At 42.6% G+C, this 18,234-nt stretch overlaps 1 protein-coding gene across 2 annotated transcripts in view; it reads left to right on the top strand.

Annotated features, from left to right (window-relative positions):
- Positions 1 to 18,234, top strand: part of LOC142469173 (uncharacterized) — a 176,299-nt gene that overhangs the window by 24,847 nt on the left and 133,218 nt on the right. For both annotated transcript variants that reach the window (XM_075576137.1, XM_075576138.1), the window contains one exon: positions 10,844 to 10,986. In XM_075576137.1, coding sequence (XP_075432252.1) covers positions 10,867 to 10,986 — 120 coding nt within the window. In that variant the 5' untranslated portion in view covers positions 10,844 to 10,866. The remainder of the gene's footprint in view (positions 1 to 10,843; positions 10,987 to 18,234) is intronic.

The raw sequence follows: 18,234 nt of genomic DNA, 5'->3' as shown, positions 1-18,234 counted from the left end.
TAGGGTACAGATTAATACATTATTATGACAATATTTGGGGGGCATTTCTGGCTTGGTATTGCTGTTGCTTTTTTTTATTTCAGTTTACAGTGGCGACCAACTTTATTCGAAGTTGGCTAGTTCCGCGAATTTCAGACTGGATCGGCTGGATTTGGCGTTCAGGTTTGATGAAGCTTGCATGTACCTAAGCGATTTCCAGCCTCACCTGCTGACTACAGGTGGACTAGTCCCGCTGCCAACTATCGACATGGATGATGAAGAAAGCTGGACTGGCAGTGGACCGGCGCCGGCGCAAACTGAATGAGAAATTCAATGGTGAGTACTGCCTTGTTGTCGTATTATTTTGGTGGGGCTGGCTGGGTACTTCTTTAGGGGGCTGACCATTACTGTACATTAAAACTTTTCTTTTTGTTTTTTCTCAGAAAAGAAAACGGCTAATGGGGGGATTTCGATGATAATATTGTACTGTATGCTGATGTTTTCCGGTCGTACAGTATACTGTGTAATAAACCCGAATAAATAAAACTATGCATTTATTCTAAATGTTCAGTATCGTGTCATTATTTGTCTTCCACAGTATACTGTACAGTGTATACAGTGCCTAACATCTATGGGCAAAAATAATTTTATTCCTAGGTGCCCTAGAACAGAAGTTCCCACGCCAATTGCCCGTGAACTTGACCGCGGCCCTAAGTAGTTCCCACGTCAATTGCGCGAATATAATGTAAAATAACCCGTTCTGTGGGTCTGAGCAGGTTGAAATTTACCTGGTCCTCATGCGGGAGGACCCTTGCCATAGTGGCAAAATATCAGCCTTCCAAGACCCCCGAAACCGGAGGTACGAAAAGACAGTTTAAAAGCACATTACCAAAGTGGCTTTTTTTCTGCCATGCAAATCAATGGCAGAAACCTAAATTTTAACATCACCCTGACTCCGTTCTGTTGCCACGAGAGGGTTGCAATTTGCCATGCAATCCTGCCGCAACTAGGACTACATGGTCACCGAATATGAGCCCTCTAGGTTGAACAGAACCAAAGTTGTGGGTTCCAGGTTTCTGCTCATTCTGACTTAGCCGGTTCAAAGCTTTCTCCGCCATTGCGCTGAATGGTAGGACCCTCCTCGCCGGCGTGACCCTTTCTCGTCGCCATTACTGCTCAGACCCTGTTGGGGTCAAGTGAGGGGGTTCCTAACATGTAGGGGCAAAATGAATTTTATTTCTAGGTGCCCTAGAACAGAAGTTCCCACGCCAATTGCCGTAGTTCCTACGCCAATTGCGCGACCAGGCAGTAAAAAAACAATGCAGCAAGCCTCTACATTTGTTACACTGGCAAACGAGCAAATGGAAACAATGTGAGGCAATTCAACATGGTCTTTTATTGGTGGAGTCAGTACAAAAACATTTATTTACAAATACTGTACAATGTTGAAACATTTAAAGTGCACAGCAATTCAAAACATCAACAAAACAAAACATTTTTGGTGCATGGGGCAAAGGGAGTTAAAGTGACATTTTATGTAACATCTCCTTTATTAAAGAAACCCAGTACTGTATACAGTACAGTACAGTGGGACGGTGCACAACACTGTCAGTCAGACCGGCACCAGTTCAGTCCTAGAGGGCAGCAAACAGGGCAGGTTTTCAGGGCAATGTTGAAAACCGTGCCTGTTTGCGGCCCTCAGGGACTGGAGTTGTGCATGTCCTGTGAAAAAAAACACACATCAACATCTCCTTTGTTTAAGTACAGCAGGTACTGTAAGGCAAAACATGTACAGTACAATACAGTTCAGCACAACAGTATGGTCTCACTGACAGTCCTCCACATTGTCCATCCATGGCCGATTCCTTGCATGGCGCAAGACGCCATTAATGCAGTCTCGAACGCCTTTCATTACAGGATCTGTAACTGTATAAAAGCGCCGAAATTCTTCCACAATGTTTTTCCTTAAATTGGCAGGAAAGGCCTTTTTTACGCGATTCCCATCGTAGTTCACTTTGAACACCCACTCGCAGTACAACGTGTAGGGAACATGGTGCTTAAAAATGATCAAGGCATACTTGTGGGGTACACCAGCACTCATCACCCTATACTTCTCCCTGAGCCCCAGTGGCAGATCGCACAGGGTGATGTCGGACACTGTTTCGATGCGAGCGGGTGTAGGTCTTTTGGGAACGGGTGTGCTTATGGCGACAGGCGATGGTAGGATGTCAGGGAGGAAGCTTTACTCCGGTCGTGGTCGCCGTGTTGTCTCCTGGCGTGGTCTTGACGGGGTTGTCATGTCCTCCTCACGGCATACATGTACATTACATCTTGTGGTGGAGGGGGGGCGCTTGGTGATGGAAGGGGGTCGAAGGTCCATTCATCCCATCCATGTCACCCTCCTGCTCCGGCATCGGGGAAACAGGGGCATTAGCACCGAGCAAATAATGTATGCCCGCAATGTCAGCCCCTATCTACTCCATCCGATAATCCATCCGTTGCTCCATTTGTAGCATCCGTTGCTCCACATTTAGCATGGTCTCCAGAAGCAGATCTATCTTTGCCAGCACATTAGAATTCCCGGGGAGATCCACACTTATCCCATTCAGAATCCGGTCCAACGAGCTGCTTCTTGTGCATGGCGTCTGGACATCTGGGGGGATGGGTGCAACGGAGGATGAGTTGGGGGTTCCATGGAGAGAAGCGGCATCGATGGAGAGTGGAGGAGGTGACCTGTGGATACCCGGTAGAGGAGAAGCGGCAGCGTCGTCGAAGAGGGATGGAGAAGGTGACCTTTGGATTTCCGGGCGAGAAGCAGAGTCGTCTAAGCGCAAAGGAGACAGTGACCCATCGTCAGATGGAACCGGAGAAGATGGGGTGGAGAAGATGGGATGAAGATTTCCGGGACAGCTACAGCAGAGTCGTCGAAGCATATGGGAGGAAGTGGTCTGCGGGTCCGATGGGTTGGCTGCCATTCGTTCTGCATCGAGAGTACATCACCGTATATCTTCTTGACATAATGAGGCTTACGTCTAAGAAAACCCTTAACCTTTGGGGTCAGCAGAAGGTTTTCTTTATTGGCCTTAGCCTGTTGCTTTGCCCTTGGCGTGGAAACGGCTCCTGCCTTTTGCTTTTTCAGCATGACAGGCACGGCAGAGGTGAGTGGGTTCTTGCGTCCATAGAACCGGGGATGCTCCATGGAAGCAGGTGGCACAATGCAGTACAGTATCTGGGCAAGTTCAGATAAAGATCATGGAGTGGTGGCCTATGCACAGTGTGTGACCTTTTATGCATGGCGGCCAGGTACAGGTGTTGAAAGTGGGCGTGTGTCATTACCACCGTATAAATACACCATCCATTTTGTGTATTGACTGCACATAGAATACACATCGACTAAACATCGAATATACATTCTTGTGTTTGTACTGTATTTCATTCTACTCGCAGCAATGCCTGTTAAAAAGATTTCAAAGGATATCAGCATGCGAATTAAGGAGATGTACAGGAGCGGACACCGAATTGCCGCTATCCAACGCTGGTTAGCTACTTCTGACCTCGTTGTGCCATTAACCACCGTGAGCTATCATGTACAAGGAAAAAACAGAGACCGGAATAAGGCACCAAGGGTAACAAACACGTAAGTATATTTATAAAACTTAACAAAAAAAAATATAGAAAACTGTACTGTACATCTACAGTACAGTTCTGTACCTACTGTAATACTGTTGTTATTTCTGTTGATTTATATTACAACATACAGTAGTTTGTCTATTTATATTTATAGTACAGCAATATACATTTTTTGTATATTTCAATTAATCTTACAACGGTATATACTGTATAGCAGGGGAGCGCAAACTTTTTGTGCTGCGCCCCCCTGTCACTCTGCCCCGGCTCTCACGCCCCCCTGCCTACCTTCTTTCACGTCAGATGACGCTGCGTGGGCGTGTGACATCAGGTCACATGGTGCCGCGGCGTCTATTGACGCCGCGTTGCCATGACGACACAGCACAGACGGCTGAATCCCGGTAAGTAAATAGTTGCAGGGGCCTCACGCGATCCCCCGGCATTTAATTTAAATGCCTGGGGGAAGAGCGCGGGGCCACTGCAACTGCCCGCGCCCCCCAGTACAGCAGTATAATTTTTTTGTATATTTCAATTAATCTTACAACTGTATATATTGGATAGGATGTACTGTATATTTATATTTATATTACAACAGTATATTTGTTTTGAATATTAATATTTATAGTACAACAGTATATATATTTTGTCTATTTATATTAATAGTACAGCAGTATACATTTTTTGTATATTTCAATTAATCTTACAACGGTATATACTGGATAGGATGTACTGTATATTTATATTTATATTACAACAGTATATTTGTTTTGAATATTAATACATACATTTTATATTGCTGCATATTAATAAAACAATATAATTTCTTTACATTGTAGGGAGACAACTGTTCTGGTGGACAAAATAAGTGAGGAGAATGATGAGAGGAGTGCATTAAGGGTTAAAAACACTCTGCAGGAAAAGCACAATCTGACTGTATCCGAGACCAGCATAAAGAAGATGAGACGCAGCATTGGATGGAAATATGGACGTGTGAGGTTAGTACTGGACAGTACAGGAGGTAAAAGTGTTGTTTAGCAAACTGTACTGCACTGTGCCGCTAAAAAAAATATTTCCTTGTCATTACAGAGCGTACAGAGCGTACCCCATGATACGGGACGCAAACAAAATCAAAAGAGTGGTCCAGGCCCAGGCATGGATCGACAGTGGGGAGACTTTCCAGGATTGCATCTTCACTGATGAGTCTACTGTGTCGCTGGAGAGATTTGCAAGATTTGCGTTCCACAAAAAAGGCCGCTTATCTTTGAAGCCGCGGCCAAAACACCCTGTGAAGCTGCATGTGTGGGGTGCCATCTCTAGGCGTGGACCGGGATGCATTGTCATCTTTGAAGGTAAAATGTATCAAATATAATGTCGCCTAATGCACTGTACTTGACTAGTGTTGCCTTACCGTATGCACTGTACTGTACTATTGTGCAGTTTTTTTGAACACTTTTCTTTTCTTGCTATAGGAATCATGAATAAAGCTTTCCAAGACAACATTGTGCCCGAGATAGTGCAATACATCACACGCGACTTCCTTAATGGTCACCGCTTCTACCAGGACAACGATCCCAAGCACACTGCGTCAACGGCGCATATCCTTGAGCGCGGCATCAACTGGGTGAAGACGCCAGCGGAGTAAGTGTAGTATACCGTGTCCCATTTTTGTTCCCCACTGTTTTTAGCTCTTAAACCAATTGTCCTTTCTTTCCAATGACAGATCGCCAGACTTCAATCCGATCGAAATGGTCTGGCATCAGCGGGAGGACCATATCTGGAAAGTGACGAAACCCTCCAAAAAGGACGTGTTGTTGAAAGGCATACTAAGTTTTTGGAACGATGTACTCACCGTGGAACGCTGCAATAAATATATAGACCATATTGCCACTGTGTTGTCCATTGTCATCGCGCGTAATGGGCAAGCATCAGGTAAGTAGTACAGTGCTTGTGTAAGTACAGTGTAAGTACAGTATGATACAGGTAAGTATGGCACAGATTTTTTCTTTCCAGATAGTCAGAGTATACAGTAGTTCCAGTATACAGTACAGTAGACTAGTTTGACAGTACTACAGTAACTGCCTACTAACTGCTCCATTTTTTACTTTCCAGAGAAAGCTGCACCAGCCACCTACAGTAGTTCTGCCATAATACAGTACGCACATACAGTACAGTACAGTAACTGAACTAAGTCAGGAAAGTAGTACTGTGCTGTAGTATTGTATGTACAGTATGTTACAAGTATGGCACGGATTTTTTCTTTCCAGATAGTAAGAGTATACAGTAGTTAGTTTTTTCTTTACAGAGCGAGCAGCACCAGCCATCAGGTTACAGTATATAGAATTTAACAGTAGTCAGAGTTTACAGTAGTTCCAGTACAGTATACAGTACACTAGTTTGACAGTACTACACTAACTGCCTTCTAACTGCCCCATTTTTTTTCTTTCCATAGAAAGCTGCACCAGCCACCTACAGAAGTTCTGCCATAATACAGTACAGTAACTGCACTAATTTTTGGTTTTCTTGTCGTTCCAGGAAAAACGGTGGCCTAGGGGGATGGGGGCGTCGTGTCCAGTCAAATCTGCTTGTACAATCAAATGTACAGTATATAAACAGCAGCAATGATGTACACAAAACCTCTCCTCTCTCAATGAACTACAGTACTGTACCGCAGACAGAATGAGGAAAAGATAAAGATTAAAGAACAAATAATTTTACTATACAGTACAGTATATTATACAGTACTGTACATTACAGTACTGTACTGTATATACTGTAGTATTAAATAATATTCTTATAAATGTGCATTACTCATGTTTCCTCGTGTTTTACAAAAGGTTTTCCAAATGGTTATCCAATTTCAAGTTGCCAAAATAACTTAATAAAGACTGCATTACTGTATGTATTATTCCTGATTATTTTTATATTTGTATTTTTTGGTTCCTGATAAAATAAAATAAATATTTATTCACTTTCCTGCGAATCATAATCATTTACAGCCACCCGTACAGTGCACCAATGAATTATTTTATTTATTTATTTATAAAATATTTTACCAGGATTTATACCAGGATTTATATATTTTTATTTTAAAGATATTAAAGAATGTACTGTATTGTATTAAAAACATGTGACTGTAAACCATAGTGACTGACAAATATTTTCACACCCTGATGAAATACTGTCTCAGTGTACTCTCAATTCTCACAGTGCTTTGCACATCAGATTTACATTTCAAATTCGTCAGGGGTTTTTCCAAAGCATTACTGTTCAAACAACAGGCCTCTAAGGGTTGGGGGAGGGAGATGGTGTGATTAGACGCAGGCGTACTGTGTTTGTAGCTCGGCTATGGGCGGATTAAGAACACAGTGGCAATATGCTTGGCTAGGGAGGGATTAAAAACTCTGGAGGTGTGTGGCTGAAATAGTTAACAGCAGTGTCATTTCAAAAGGCAGTTCATCATAATAATTTGATGAATAAACCCCCAAAGACAACCCCCAAATACAGTACATAAAAAGCAAGTCACTTTAACTCCCTGTGCCCCATGCACCAAAAATGTGATGTGGCAGAAGAATTTAATAAAGGCTGCAGAATGTATTATTGTGTATTGATGGTTAGAAGTGCTGTGCACTTTAAATGTTTCAACATTGTACAGTATTTGTAAATAAATGTTTTTGTACTGACTCCACCAATAAAAGACCATGTTGAATTGCCTCACATTGTTTCCATTTGCTCCTTTGCCAGTGTAACAAATGTAGAGGCTTGCTGCACTGTTTTTTTACTGCCTTGTTGCGCAATTGGCGTAGGAACTACGGCAATTGGCGTGGGAACTAGGTCAATTGGCGTGGGAACTTCTGTTCTAGGGCACCTAGAAATAAAATTCATTTTGCCCCTACATGTTAGGAACCCCCTCACTTGACCCCAACAGGGTCCGAGCAGTAATGGCGGCGAGAAAGGGTCGCGCCGGCGAGGAGGGTCCTACCATTGAGCGCAATGGCGGAGAAAGCTTTGAAACGGCTAAGTCAGAATGAGCAGAAACCTGGAACCCACAACTCCGGTTTTGTTCGACCTAGAGGGCTCAGATTCCGTCACCATGTAGTCCTAGTTGCGGCAGGATTGCATGGCAAATTGCAACCCTCTCGTGGCAACAGAACGGAGTCAGGGTGATGTTAAAGTTCAGGTTTCTGCCATTGACTTGCATGGCAGAAAAAAAGCCACTTTGGTAATGTGCTTTTAAACTGTCTTTTGGTACCTCCGGTTCCGGGGGTCGTGCAAGGCTGATATTTTGCCACTATGGCAAGGGTCCTCCTGCATGAGGACCAGGTAAATTTCAACCCGCTCAGACCCACAGAACGGGTTATTTTACATTATATTCGCGCAATTGGCGTGGGAACTACTTAGGGCCGCGGTCAAGTTCACGGGCAATTGGCGTGGGAACTTCTGTTCTAGGGCACCTAGGAATAAAATTATTTTTTCCCATAGATGTTAGGCACTGTATACCACTGTACAGTATACTGTGGAAGACAAATAATGACACGATACTGAACATTTAGAATAAATGCATAGTTTTATTTATTCGGGTTTATTACACAGTATACTGTACGGCCGGAAAACATCAGCATACAGTACAATATTATCCATCGAAATCCCCCCATTAGCCGTTTTCTTTTCTGAGAAAAAACAAAAAGAAAAGTTTTAATGTACAGTAATGGTCAGCCCCCTAAAGAAGTACCCAGCCAGCCCCACCAAAATAATACGACAACAAGGCAGTACTCACCATTGAATTTCTCATTCAGTTTGCGCCGGCGCCGGTCCACTGCCAGTCCAGCTTTCTTCATCATCCACGTCGATAGTTGGCAGCGGGACTAGTCCACCTGTAGTCAGTAGGTGAGGCTGGAAATCGCTTAGGTACATGCAAGCTTCATCAAACCTGAACGCCAAATCCAGCTCAGCCTCAGGCTCAGGGTTTTCACTGACAGTGGGACCGTCTTTGGAAGCCGGTGCTGGTGCTGGTGCATTGCTTGGCAGCGACTGTCGCTTCTTAGTTGGTTTTAACACGACCCTTTGCCTTTTGCCGCCTCCATGATCATAGATACGGGAAAAATCCAGTGACACACACCAATAGCCTCCAACAAATTGGGGCTCAATACGGTGAAAACAGGGATCACTACATAACCTTTTCCTTATTGCACGCTTCCACGTATGAGGAGTTGGCGAAAATTTGTAAAAGTCATAGTTTTCGATAAAATACTGATAAATTTGAGCAACTGTTGCCATCTTATCATCTGTTGCATTAATCGCGGCCCATATCAAATACGCGTAACTTCTGTCAGGTTTTTGGAAAGCAGGCTGCACTTGAACACTCATGGCGGGTGGGTCTCTGGAGAATAGTGTAACACAAACTGAAACTGGTCTTTGTCTTTCTTTAATATGAAAAGCCTAAATTGATACATTTTTGCAACCTCTTCCTTCAGTCTCAAGGCCAAGGCCAAGTTACAATAGCACACTGTGGTACGGTATCTTTTTTAAACGAAACACCTGCAAGCCAACACATTACTGATTCGGCGCATTACAATTCATGAATTTATGCCATCTGGCGGACACGCGAAGCATTGCAGCCTATTAAAATCCGAACCATTATCAATAAACACATCAACCGCGCGTCAGCCGGGCATTACCCTGGCTGGGAGCCCGGCATGCTCCGGGTGAACAGCGTGGCATTCCAGGAACATGCCAGGTACAAGCCGGTGATTACTTCGAATAAAAGCTTCCGGAGCAGTATTATGTGGATGTGATTGTTTGTTTTTTCATGCTTAATGGTAATAAATAGTTTGCGATTGGTGTTCGTTTTTAGTTAATGTTGTATTATGTTAGCTAATGCATTTTATGGTTATTTCAGATATTGTTTGAATTTCTTTCTTTCTATTTTACTATTTAAATTAATTAATGTTGTAGTAATTAATTGTTTTGATTGGTTAGTGTTACTATTCATTTTGAGTTGGTTTAGGAATTAATTGGTTTGATTGGTTAATGGTTTAATGAATTCATTGTTGATGTTGTTATTGCTTGTATTGATTGAATTAGCTGGCTACTGTTTTTATTTAGTGGTGTGGTTTTTGGAGTTTAGTTATGTTTTATTATTGTGTGTCTTGTGTATTAATGTATTGTATTTAGGGTGCCCATTGAATGCTATAGAGGCTTACCATGCCCATATTATTATTATGTGTAGATAGTGTGAATATGTGTGTGAGTTTGTGAGTGTGTGAGTTTGTGAGTGTGTGAGATTGTTAGAGTGTGAGAGTGTGAGAGTGTGAGAGTGTGTGTGAGTGTGTGTGAGTGTGTGTGAGTGTGTGTGTGAGAGTGAGTGTGAGAGTCTGAGTGTGAGAGTCTGAGTGTGAGAGTCTGAGTGTGAGAGTCTGAGTGTGAGAGTCTGAGTGTGAGAGTCTGAGTGTCTGAGTCTGAGTGTCTGAGTGTGAGAGTCTGAGTGTGAGTCTGAGTGAGAGTGTGAGAGTGTGTGAGAGTGTGTGAGTGTGTGAGAGTGTGTGAGAGAGTGAGAGTGTGAGAGTATGAGAGTGTGTGTATGTATGAGTATGAATGTGTGAATGTGTGAATGTGTGAATGTGTGAATGTGTGAATGTGTGAATGTGTGAGTGTGTGTGTGTGTGAGTGTGTGTGTGTGTGTTGTATACACATACAAACACACAGTAATATATTATTCTTTGAGATTGTAGATCTATACATATTAATGAGGGCACAAACGATTGAATTTGTAGAGAAAAAAAATCCTACTCATGTTAGGTTGTTTCCCAAATCCAAAACAAACAAATTCCACAACACCTGTGTCATTTCTCAGTCTTAATTATTACCACTTCTACAGTATGTTGAAATGTACACAAAAAATACTTCTTCCCATGAGAGAATAACTTGGTATTCCTATATACCGGTCAGGAATTTAATTAGACCATGATTTAGTATTAGCAATAATAACCAGGTCGTCCCTTGCCATAAACTATGAGGTTTTATTTCTCAGGCTAGATGCATTAGTGCCGTACAACCTGTTGCCCTAAAAAGAAAATATCGCTGCAACTGTAATGCCATGCCCAATCTGTACTTCCTCAACTGCATCAATTGGTTAATGAGTGCAACAAGCAGAAATCCTATTAATAAGGTTATTTTAGAATGTATATATTAACTAACAAAGTCTTAATCTCAAATGTATGTATGTTGTCTATGTCCACAGACGCTGCCTCTAATATAGTTAGAATGGGGATTGATCACCAGAAGTTGAAAACGATGAACCTCCTTCTACTTTCTCTGGTAACCAGTTTAGTCATTCTGGGATTTATCTACCTGAACGAATTATCTCGAAGAATCCAACTGCAGGTACTGTAGGATCATTCCGATCTCATATTCACTTTAACTTTAGCTATCAAATATACAGTAAATGTGGTTAGAATAATACATTAGAAAATAAAATGTGCTAATCTGTGAGCGATTTTCTCTTTTGTTTTCTTTTAAAGGGGGTTCATTTATGTACAGACATACTTGCTGCATTTCTTGTTTGAATATTAAAAATATAATAAAGAAAAATGTGGCTTTAAAAAAAATGTTTTGGAAGCAGGTTGAAGCCGGTGAAGTGTACTTCCTAATACAAGCATAGAAACTGTTCCTTGTACTTAAAAAAACTGCATTTCATAAAAAAAGTAATAATAAAATACTATACATGCTTGGTAGTTAACTATACATTTAAAGCCGCTGGCCATTCTGATCAACATTGTTTTGCATTTTATTTTCCTTTATAAGATCTCTTCCTGTCCTTTCCAATGCTGTTTTTATTTTTTAAATCTGATGCTTTGTTCAGGAGACTGGATCGTTTCTCATATTAGGTGTCTGGAACGTTGAAAGGGACCTCTTCCCAGAGCCCAATGTAATCTAAAGGTCTCAGATGTTAGAAACCCAAAAAACATTTTTGTAAGGAAAAAAAAAAAAAAGAGGACATAAACTCATATGCACTAACCTTCTGCAGGGCATTGCTGCTTTAAGACAATACATTTCTATTTTAAATATAATAATACCAGCACTGGCCTTCCAGCCAAGTAGCCATGTTCACCACTTCATGGTGCAGTTACTGTATAACCATAAAACAACTTTTAAAAAGGAATGTAACTGCATAATTAGCATTCCTGAGCATATCTAACCATGCTAATAGCATATATCCGTCTGTTTTATTTTTTAGGTCAAATAATTGCAAGTTGAACGTTAACTTTTTATGGGCCTCTGAATGGGGTAGTGCTTGTCAATCAGTTTTCTTTACCCTTTTGCCACCCTAAACTTATCAGAGCACCAATACAGATTAAATGGAACAGACGGCAGGTCCAACTGCGCAGATTCTTGATGAATACACTGATGCTTATACATAAAACCGCTATCAGCAACTCAAAATCACTCGAAATAACATGCAATTTCATCGGAGTAAAAACCTGATATTTTTACTGTATTCATTAGGAATTAATCTAGTCAACAACATTGCATAGTTTGACATCTCATACGCTATTTTCTTATGATTTGCTGCTATACTGGCCCAGAAATTGACAGAAATACTGTAGGACTCCGTCTGTTCCTTTTTCCCCCTGCGGTTTGAAAGGAAATAAAAGCTGGTGGGGGAAAAAACTGAAAAGAATAGGAAGATATTAGGCTGGGAATTAAGAAATAGTAAATAGAATAAAACTCCTCCCGCTATTTACATAGTAAAACCTCATGTTGCTCTTGTACAAGGTACTGACACTACCTGTGCTGCAATCACCTGTTTGGCTAACAAGAGGCCTGAGCCTTCACAACTGGGGCCTGGGGTATACTTGTTACCTTGATGCAGCGCCTCCACTGGCGAGGGATCCCAGCATAGTGGGAGGAGTCCCTCACCGGAACTGATATACACAATAATTACACACCTTTATATAAAACAGCATTTACTGAACACACCTTATTCATGCACCATCAACATAACATAACGAACAGACTACCAACCCACAATAACACCTCCCGGGTGGAAACCCCAAAGTACTGGAGTACCTGGGCACTTAACCCCTGAGTGTCCACAAGCAAGTCCCTCCCCAAAGAGTGTGTGTGGGATAGCATGCTTCCCTGTGTGTTGGGGCCCGTAGGTGGACTTTTTAATACCTCCCTGGTCTCAGTCCAGACCAGGACAAACAATGGAACTCCATAGATCAAAGGCGTGGCTCCGCGCTTCAATCTGCTGCTCCTCTCCCGGGTGGATCCTTAGGCGGATGCCTCAGGAGGGGTCTCCCGTTGGAGTGTACCCCTGTAAATAGTCTCTCTCTAGGATTCTGGGTTTGCTCCTTTGCAACAGGCTGCACTTCTCTTCAGGCAACGTCCTGCAGCATCTATCTCACTATTACTACAGTGAAAAGGTCCCTATCTGAGGCCTTTTCCTACTGCACTCAATGTTCACAGTGCTACCTGTACTCAGAGAACTATCTGGGACCTCTGGGGCAATTCTGGCCTAGCCCAAGGGAGCACTGCCCCCTGGACACTACCTGCACCCTCTCTGTCCAGATCTTGACTGACCTTTGCACTCCCAGCATGCAATATCTGTCCCTTCCCCTTCCAGGTGAAACAGCCGTCCCATTGCTAGTTCTGTGTCACAAGATGAGCAGCCCCAGTGGCTGCTGGGTGTTGTAGTCCCTGCATACAGTACCCTCCTATTCATTGCCTCCGCATGCGCTTAGGTTATTGCACATGCGCAACACTGTCATGGCCTCTGCTGCTCGCGTCTGCGCATGCGCGATCTGTCATCTGTGCACGCGCTCACAAACATGGCGGTGTCTTGCGGAGGGAGCCACCGGCGAGCACGTCGCCCTCCCTGCAACTTCCCCCTGGCATCGGATGTAAGGGGTGAGGAAGAGGAGAGCGGAGGACCGGAGGGGACACCTGACTACACTCATATGAAATGAATGGAATATCATATCATATGAAATTAATACACTATCATATCATATGAAATTAATACATTATCCTATCATATCATATGGAATTTTTAAAATATAATATAATATCATAGGAAATTAATAAGTTATCATATGAATTTAATCAAATATAATATCATTCATTAAATTAATGGGAAATCATTTCATATCATAGGGAATATATGTAATATATCATATCATATATGAACTTAATAAACTATCATATCATATATGAAATTAATAAACTATCCTATCATATCATATGAAATTAACAAGATATCATATCATATGAAATTAATAAAATATAATATCATATATTAAATGAATGGAAAATCATATAATAGGAAATATATGGCATATCATTTCATATTATAATAAATGAATGGAATATCATATGAAATTAATAAACTATCATATCATATGAAATTAATACACAATCATAGCATGTGAAATGAATGGAACATGGTACTGTGTGTGATTTGAAAAGATCTACATTTATTTAACATTGGGGTGCAGCTCTTTAGCGTATATACAGTGTAAGGACAATTTAAGCAATTTGTAAAAAAAAAGTAATGCGAAGAGACTTTCTAAAATAAATCCCAATCTAAAAATAAATAAAGATAAAGTAGTCTTGTAAGCTTTGTAAATAAAAAATATAATTATGTATTTATTTATAAGATATGTTACCAGGAAGTAATACATTGCGAGTTACCTCTCGTTTTCAAGTACACTACCGACACACTTAATCCGAGCAGGGCTAGTTCCGCAAGCCGGGGGATGCCCCGGCTTGCTAGCCCCACTCCCTGAGCGTGCCGCGCGTCACCGATGCGCGGTCACGCGTCATCGGGTGCCAGCGCCCCCTGCACGCGCGTCCAGGGCTCCCCGAGGGAGCCCTGGTGTCCCGCGATGTGGGGGACGGCGGCAGGGGGTTCCGGGGGACCCGGCGGACCCGGCAGCGGGAGGAGAGCACCCCGATCGGAGGGCGCTCTTCCGCTGCTTCGGCGCGCGCCCGGCACCCTCCGGCGCACGCCAGGTTACTGCTGCGGCCGAGAACGGGCAAATGCTCGAATAAACTCGGCCGCAGCAGTATGTCCTGGGCACAGAGTTAAGATGACAAATAATACATGGTTACAAATACATAGTTGTGACAAAGTGAAGGTGTGAAGAGAGGCGCTAAACACTAAGGCTGCGCTTATAGTGCCTGGCAACGGCGATTCAACTTCACTCCCAAACAAATCAATTGAATCCGTTGCATGCGCTTATAGTAAGCGCAACAGCGACGGAGCGACAGAGCGACGTCGCGCCCAAAAATTTTGAAGCAAGTTAAATTTGATTTTTTTAGAGAAAGTCGCCACATGTGACTGTCTCTAAACCAATCACAGAGCGCTGCCCTCCTCCTTGGTGACGTCACTGGCCTTGTCGCCAGCACGTCGCTTAAAACTGAAGCTATTCGCCCTCTGTATGGAGCCACTAGCTGCAAACATAAGAAACAACCCAAATGTAACAGGAGTTCAGGTGAAGAGTCAGATATACAAAATCGCACTTTATGCAGATGATGTGATCCTTACAATAACCAAACCTCAAACTTCACTTCCAAATTTATACTCTACTCTGTCTTCTTTTAAGGATATCTCAGGTTTCAAAATCAATAGTAACAAATCTGAGTCACTAAATATAAATTTGCCTAAAGATCAAATTAAATTGATTGCTTTAAACTTTGATTTTAAATGGCAACCGAATACGATCAAATACCTAGGGATATTTATCACAAAAAAATATAGTTCTCTTTATAGGGAGAATTATACCAAAGGTCTTAAGAGCTCTTTAGTCTGATATTGGGAAGTGGTCCGGCCACGCTATATCATGGATAGGCAGAATGCACAGTATAAAAATGAACATATTGCCCCGTCTTCTGTATCTTTTCCAAACTCTACCCATTCCATTGGTATTGGAGGAAATTAAAACTCTACAGTCTATTATAAACAAATTTATATGGAAAAATAAAACACCAAGAATTGGTAAGAAAATCTTAAATATACCAAACAAGACAGGAGGGCTGGGACTACCATGCCTTATGTCCTATTACAAAGCAGCCCAAACAAGCCAACTAATACTATGGCACTCTAATCCAAATGCTGGGTATCATTGGAAACAGATTTATTTGCCCCAGTCAATTTAAGTAATCTTCTATGGTCCCCAGTGAGAAAGAATCCCGAAATACTCAAATCCAGCCAAATTATAACCCACTCACTCAAATTATAGAACTCAGTGGCAAATCGACACTTTCTTACAACACGGAATACACTTATGACTCCACTATATGATAACCCAGAATTTGGTCCAGGAATAGGCCGTAATAGGTTTATAGACTGCAAAATAGCAGGTATCACAAGATTAAAAGATGTAGGTTCAGAAGGATTTCCCAGACCATTTGAATATTTCCACAAAGAAAAGGCTATCCCAAACAATCAATTCCTCCAATACCTTCAATTGAAAGCCTTTTATAACAAAATCCGACCCCCCGAATTGCTAACTAGATTTGAGTCACTTTGTCTAGCAGATAGTAACACATCTGGACTAATATCTAAATTGTATGGATACTTTGTTAGCACTCCTCCACAAATGAATCAAAAACTGAAATATATGCTACAATGGGAGGATGACCCAGGGGAGGTATTAGACATGGAAGACTGGAATGATATTTTTCAAAAGGTTGCCACATCATCAATGTGTACACTGGCGACACACTTTATTCGAGCTCGGCTAGTCCCACGAATTCGGGTATACCCGGGTGTATTGAGGTTTGTGACTGTTTTCTGCCCGAGTGCATTGAGTTATTTTCCAGGCAGGGATTGAAGCATTTTATTCCCGCTGGCTGCAATACTGCACAGTATATATATATATAATGCATTACAATTCATGAATTTATGCCATCTGGTAGACACGCGAAGCACTGCAGCCTATTAAATCCTAATCATTATCATTTAACAGATCAGCCGCCCATCAGCCAGGCATGAACCCAGGCTGGGAAGGCAAATGCAACGGGGCTTGTCAGAGGTGAGGAGCGGCGCATTCCATGTATCTGCCAGGTACATACTGGGTATTTGCTCGAATAAAGTGTGTCGCAGCAGTATCACAATCAGAGAAAATGCCTATAAAGTTATGATGAGGTGGTATTTAACCCTTATGAGACTAGCTAAATTCATCCCAGAGTACCCAACTATGTGTCCGAAAGGATGTGGAGCACAAGCCACATTTATACATATGTGGTGGGGATGCCCACTCACAGCAGCTTATTGGCTAGAAATCAAAATGTGGTCACAAAGGTTTTTCGGTTTGGACCTACCAATGGATCCCTGGTTATTTCTTTTAAATAAACCATATTACCTCCTCACGAGACATGAAAATAAATTCTTTGCCACATATCTTCAGCCGCAAGACGCGAATTAGCGGCAGTATGGAAACAAACAATTATTCCCTCAATTCCCAAACTTAAAAATAAAATCTGGCAGATTTGCTACATGGAAAAACTGGTTAGTCTTAATAACGACACCTACACAGATTTTCAGAAGGTGTGGTTACCTTGGATTCTGAGTGAAAATCAACCAGAAATTAATACCCACTTAATTTTGTTGTAATAAAAAAAAAAAAACTGAATTTTAACTTTTGCCAGTGGCGACAGCGACGGGTGACGTCATCGGTCGCATCGCCATCGCCGGCACTATAAACGCGTCCTAAGAGTGTTCACTAGCTATAAAGTGACAAAGACTATTGACATAAAAAAAATATATAAACGGGGCGTGGCTTGGAGCCTGATGGAGATGGCTGCTTTCATCTGAGGCTCCTCCAATACAGAAAACTAATCCGGAGCAATCCTTATCTAAATCTAACCAAATAAACAAATTTCTATAACAGTAGATACTCCCTGAAGCAAAGATCAATTAGAGACCAAAAGTGACCAAATTAATCATTACCTAGCTCTTCCAGAAGAAAAAGAAAATAAGAGTGGCAGAGGACCTGGCAGATGGGGCTGCGCTCCTCAAGGCCGCAGTACACACGATTCAACTGATCATCACCCTCTCTCCCTTCTTGTGCTTGGCCAGATGGGCAGCTCTGGGTACTACTTCTGGGTGGACATACCCAGGGCAACTACCTGAGTGAGTAAAACCAACTCCCCTGCCCAAAACTGAGCTAATAGAGGGGTCACACTCACTCAGTTTGCTATTCACTGCAGCACTGGGCCATAATCACACTCACTAAATCAGCGCATAGACTCTCCTTGCTTTCCTTGCTTCCAGCAGCGGTGGATGCCGCGAGGATCCTCTCCCACCCCACTAAAGCTTTCTACACATACCTGAGGAGCGAGGGGTTCGGGGTTAGGGACGGGGAGGAGCGGCCATCTTGCCATCGATATCGGCACCAAGAGAGGGGGGGTCACCATCTCCGGGATCCCTGCGCGGCTCGGGGGGGGGTCCCGCTGTCCAGAAGAATTCCCCAGGGGATCAAGGTATCCCCGGCTGGGTCACGGGGCAGCATAAATTGCTCCTGGTGGGGCAGGGTGACGTGGGGCAGCGGAGGTGGGGAGCGCCGGGCCGGCCCAGGGATAAAATGGATGCTGCTGCACACTGAGGAGGGTGGAGCGGCCATC

This window comes from Ascaphus truei, chromosome 18, assembly GCF_040206685.1.
Source record: "Ascaphus truei isolate aAscTru1 chromosome 18, aAscTru1.hap1, whole genome shotgun sequence".
Classification (NCBI taxonomy): domain Eukaryota; kingdom Metazoa; phylum Chordata; class Amphibia; order Anura; family Ascaphidae; genus Ascaphus; species Ascaphus truei.
Note: the sequence above shows the minus strand (reverse complement) of the source record. Positions and strands in the feature narration are given on the sequence as shown.